The sequence below is a fragment of the Engraulis encrasicolus genome, unplaced genomic scaffold, assembly GCF_034702125.1.
Source record: "Engraulis encrasicolus isolate BLACKSEA-1 unplaced genomic scaffold, IST_EnEncr_1.0 scaffold_35_np1212, whole genome shotgun sequence".
NCBI lineage: Eukaryota > Metazoa > Chordata > Actinopteri > Clupeiformes > Engraulidae > Engraulis > Engraulis encrasicolus.
Genome location: NW_026945654.1, coordinates 939492 through 944974, shown reverse-complemented (window position 1 = coordinate 944974; position 5483 = coordinate 939492). Strand labels below are relative to the sequence as shown.

General features: G+C 49.4%; 1 protein-coding gene across 1 annotated transcript in view; it reads left to right on the top strand.

Moving 5' to 3' along the window:
- lin52 (lin-52 DREAM MuvB core complex component) overlaps positions 1–4993 on the top strand; it is a 20981-nt gene extending 15988 nt beyond the window's left edge. The window contains exon 6 of the mRNA XM_063193351.1: positions 4172–4993. Within this exon, the coding sequence (XP_063049421.1) occupies positions 4172–4227 (56 nt within the window). The 3' untranslated portion in view covers positions 4228–4993. The remainder of the gene's footprint in view (positions 1–4171) is intronic.
- The last annotated feature ends 490 nt before the right edge of the window (positions 4994–5483 follow it).

Here is a 5483-nt window from a genome sequence, read left to right as displayed (position 1 = left end):
TTTCTGACTCGAGAAGAGTATGTTAACGGCAGTGCTACCATACGGTAGTTTGTGTAAACACACATGCACCGTCGGTGACAGACAACCAGGCTAAATGTTATGCAGCTTCACATGAAATATAGAAAGCATGAGGGAGACTGAGAGAGAGAGAGAAAGAGAAATAGAGAGGGGAGAGAGAGGGATAGAGAGTAAAGCGGCGTACACACACATTGCTAGCTTCTCCCCTCCCCTCCTCTCCTCTCCTCTCCTCTCCTGTCCTTAAAGGGCCGTACACACACATTGCTGCTATTTACTAGCTTCTCGCTTGCTCGCCTACTCGCCACTCTCTCATGGAACGTTCGCTGAAAGTTCCCGCGGCTTTAACTGCCAATGAACAGGCGAGAAGTACCGAACTCTGCCTTCCAATTGGTTACTCGCTTACTCGCCTCGCTCGAAGTTAAAATATTTTCAACTCGGGATCCGCCCACATCGCATCGCTTGTACAGTACTCGCCTACTCGCCTGCTCGTCTCGCTGGAACACACTGACATTCTATTGACTTGATTCGCTGAGCCAGTAACTAGTAGCGACGTGTGTGTACGTCCCTATAGAGCAGTGTTTCCCAACCTTTTTTGTCTTGCGTACCCCCAAAGCATCTTAGTTGTGCCATGAGTACCCCCTAATCAATTTTCTATATCATTTTGGCTGCTCCATACATTTGTTAAAATAATAACACTTTTCCAAGTACCCCCTGCAATGTGCTCGCGCACCCCTAGTGGTACACGTACCCCTGGTTGGGAAACACTGCCATAGAGAGGAGAGAGAGAGAGAGTGTGTGTGTGTGTGTGTGTGTGTGTGTGTGTGTGTGTGTGTGTGTGTGTGTGTGTGTGTGTGTGTGTGAGAGAGAGAGAGAGAGAGAGAGAGAGAGAGAGAGAGAGAGAGAGAGAGAGAGAGAGAGAGAGAGAGAGAGAGAGAGAGAGAGAGAGAGGGGAGAGAGAGAGAGAGAGAGAGAGAGAGAGAGAGAGAGAAAGCTGCAGTTCCCTGTTTGAGCCGCCAGGTGGTGGTGTTGTACAGCAGGCTAATTTCCCTCCACCACCAGCCCTCATGATTAGTAGATAATGGGTGCTTCTCAAAACCTAGTGCAGTGCACTTCCAAGTGTATCAGCCTAATTAGTCATGTCCAGTGATTGGATACTCTTTGGTGAACTCAACGGAATATCAAGTCACTGGGTGTGACTAATTAAGAGTATCCAATCACTGGGTGTGACTAATTACAATAATACACTTGGAAGTGTACTGCACTAGGTTTTGAGAAATACCCAATGTGTGTATCTATCCCTGTTATCTCAGGGTACTCTGGAGTGTGTGTGTGTGTCTGTGCGGGTGCGTGTGCGTGTGTGTGTGCACGCATGTGTGTGTGTGTGTGTGTGTGTGTGTGTGTGTGTGTGTGTGTGCGCATGTGTGTGTGTGTTTGCGCGTGTGTGTGTGTGTGTGTGTGTGTGCGCGTGTGTGTGTGTGTTTGTGTGTGTGTGTGTGCTACAAGCTGTAGATTTCCCCTGTGCCCTCTACAGATGTGTCCTCCCACTACACTGGCCATGTACACACACACACACACACACACATACATACGCGCGCACACACACACACACACATACGCGCGCACACACACACACACACACACACTCAACACAGAATACTGATGCTTTTAGAGGAGCGATGAGGCTACTGTGTGTGTGTGTGTGTGTGCGCGTGCGTGTGTGTGTGTGTCTGTGATGTGTGTGAAACTCCATCGAAAGGACATGAAAGTGAAACACACACACACACACACATCACACACAACCCCGCACTCTCTCATACACACACACACACAACCCCTCACTCTCTCATACACACACACACACAACCCCTCACTCTCTCATACACACACACACACAACCCCGCACTCTCTCATACACACACACACACACACACACACACACACACACACACACACACACACACAACCCCTCACTCTCTCATACACACACACACACAACCCCTCACTCTCTCATACACCATACCTGCAAACTTGTCACCTTTTGGCGAAATTCGCCATTTTGATCCCAGAATAGGTCACTTACATGAATCGTGTAGATTCGAGGAGTTTTTTTAGGGGGATTAGGCAGAGACCTAGTAGCCTACAGCATGCCTGTCAACATCCCTAATTTCCCGGGAAACTCCCTAATTTTGACTCATTTCCCGATTTCTTCCCGATTTGCCATTTTTCCCGGAAATATCCTGGATTTTTCACATTATCAAAAAACACCATCGGTCCAGTAATTATACCCACGGCCCTGTCCGATGAGCCACACCCCTTCTTGAAGAGAGAGACAGAGGGTCTTGCTTATCAAGCTACCTGCCAGAAGATTGTATGCCAGATATGACACCAAGAATTGAAGTTCCTTGAACATACGAGCTGTCTGTCAACCTCAAGCTCCGTAGTTTTCTAGCGCTTGTGCGCCCACTCTTTTCCTCAGAAACCGTCAGTTCATGCAACGCATAAAACAGCTTTTATACAGGACTGTCTTTGCACGCGCGCTGTTGTGATAAGCAGATATAACGCACCGTCCGATCCGTCTCTGTCATCCCATTGATTGTCAGAATTTGGCCTTTAGAAAATTTCCCGGATTTTGGCTTAAAATATGGGAATTTTCACGGATTTTGGGAGCTCAAAGTTGACAGGTATGGCCTACAGACATTATTGTCATTAATGTTCAGCGACATTCTATTTATCTTTTTTGGGGGGTCAGTCTACAACTGCCTCTCGTGACTACTGTATCAAAAAGACGGGATCTGAATCCGTCAATGGTCGTTCCATAACTAGTTACAAAGTTATAACCTAGTCGCGCGAGATGTCCCACTCCACAACAAAGGAACAGCGTTCGTGTGTGTGTGTGTTGTGTGTGTGTGTGTTGGCTGTGTGCCCGTGGCAGGTCAGGGGTCCTGTGCAGGTGGCATCTGGTTGCCCTGGCGATCGACTGCACTTTGATGAGCAGCACTGAGACTCCTCTCAGACAGACAGGAGTGTGTGTGTGTGTGTGTGTGTGTGTGTGTGTGTGTGTGTGTGTGTGTGTGTGTGTGTGTGTGTGTGTGTGTGTGTGTGTAACAGTATGTGTGTGCGTGCTTCCCTTTAAACACACTTGACATTAATACAGTCATCTGTGTGTGTGTGTGTGTGTGTGTGTACATTTATTTACTCATCATCTGTCAGAGACTGTGTGTGTGTGTGGGTGAGAGTGAGTGTGTGTGTGTGTGTGTGTGGGTGGGTGAGAGTGAGTGTGACAGTAGTTATACACCATACAACTAAAGCCAAACTCCACAACTAGAAACCAACCAACCAATAGACCATCTATTAATAACCAATAAAGACCTGAAAAGCTCCCGAAAAATACTTTAAAAATAAAAGTCAGGAGGGTCAAAAGAACTTAAAAGCAAAAATGTTGCAACGAGATGCTGTTCGGCCTTAGCCAACAGCATGGGAACAGTTTACTAAACATGTAGCCTGATAAACCAGCCTAAATGTGAGACCGGAGTAATTTAGTCTGGCCTCGATGAATGATACCTCCTAAGATTGTTGATGCCGGCGCTCTGACCAATCTGCGATCTTTGCCGTTGATGTGCTCTTTCCCAACGGTGTCGCGAGATTCGTCGTCACTCCCTCAAAACCCTGCCTGCTTTGATTCAAAACAAATCTCTGCGTTGTGATTGGTTTTGCCAGACTCAGGGCACAGTGTTCAAAACGTTCTCAGATCCGAGGCCAGACCCACTCGCAGCTGAAAATTTTCGGCAACCAGCGGGTGGCGATGGTTTACCAGGCTACTAAACATGTGCATTGTTTTTGTTTTTGTTTATGTGTTATGTTACACGGTAGTATATGCTGTTTTCTTTTGCCCTCAAATTGATTGTTTTGTGTGTTTGGTGTGTGTGTGTGTGTGTGTGTGTGTGTGTGTGTGCGTGTGTGTGTGTGTGTGTGTGTGTGTGTGGTGTGTGTGTGTGTGCGTGTGTGTGCACGTGCGTCTATGTTGTGTGTGTGTGGTGTGTGTGTGTGTGCGTGTGTGTGTGTGTATGTGTGTATGTGTGTGTGTGTGTGTGTGTGTGTGTGTGTGTGTGTGTGTGTGTGTGTGTGTGTGTGTGTGTGTGTGTTGTGTTTGCAGCTCGAGAGATGACGAGAGGGAAGTTCCTCAACATCCTGGAGAGACCCAAGAAGTGACACCAGCGACCAGGAGACACACTCACACACACACACACACACACACACACACACACACACACACACACACACACACACACACACACACACACACACCACAACAACAACCCATATTGGTTCATAATGCACCCAACGCCACTACAAAGACCACCACTCCACAGTACACACACACACACACACACACACACACACACACACACACACAGTGTTGTTCCTGATATCTGCTTCTATTGGAGTGTGTAGTGTCACAGGGGTCGACTGGGTGTTTTGTGGAACACCACAGCATCGATTGGATACCAATTGAGCTCAATTTGAACCTAGACACTCACACACACACACACACACACACACACACACACACACACACACACACACACACACACACACACAAGTGTAGTGTGCCGATCAGGCGAGTTTGCGTTTGGTGTGTCATTAAGAGTTCGTAGATTTCTGTTCTAGCTCTAACGTGGGCTGCTTTTCTCGACTAACTGTGTTAGCTACTTTGCTGTTTTCAATGCGATTTCCCATTGGCGACTACCCAAGTTGCTAACTGGCTGACAGCTATGTTTCCGAAAAACGCTCCCCAGAGCACAGAACTTTAATTACATATTCTACATACCTGTAGTGTTGCTCTTTTCCAAGCTTATTATTCAGTGTCTGTTATTTATTTTCTATTTTGTTTTTATGCTGCAAGATGAATGACATTCACAAAATATCACATTTTGTGTCTGATTGTTATTAATAAACGTATTGGAAAAAAAAAACATTCCTGAGTCCAACTTTGTATTTTATTTTATTTATTTTTTATTTTATTTTTATTTATTTTTTTGGGGGGGGGGTCTTTTTGGGATTTATTGTGACAGGACAGTGTTAGAGTAGACAGGAAATGACTGGGAGAGAGAGATGGGGCAGGGTCGGGAAATTACCCCGGCTGGACTTGAACCAGGGTCCCCCGTGGTCCCCCCCCCCCCCCCCCCCCACCCCCCCCTCCCCCCCCCCCCCCCCCCCCCCCCCCCCCCCCCCCCCGCCCCGCCGCCCCCCCCCCCCCCCCTCCCCCGCCCCCCCCCCCCCCCCCCCCCCCCCCCCCACCCCCCCCCCCCCCCCCCCCCCCCCCCCCCCCCCCCCCCCCCCCCCCCCCCCCCCCCCCCCCCCCCCCCCCCCCCCCCCCTCCCCCCCCCGCGCCCCCTCCCCCCGCCCCCCCCCCCCCCCCCCCCCCCCCCCCCCCCCCCCCCCCCCCCCCCCCCCCCCCCCCCCCC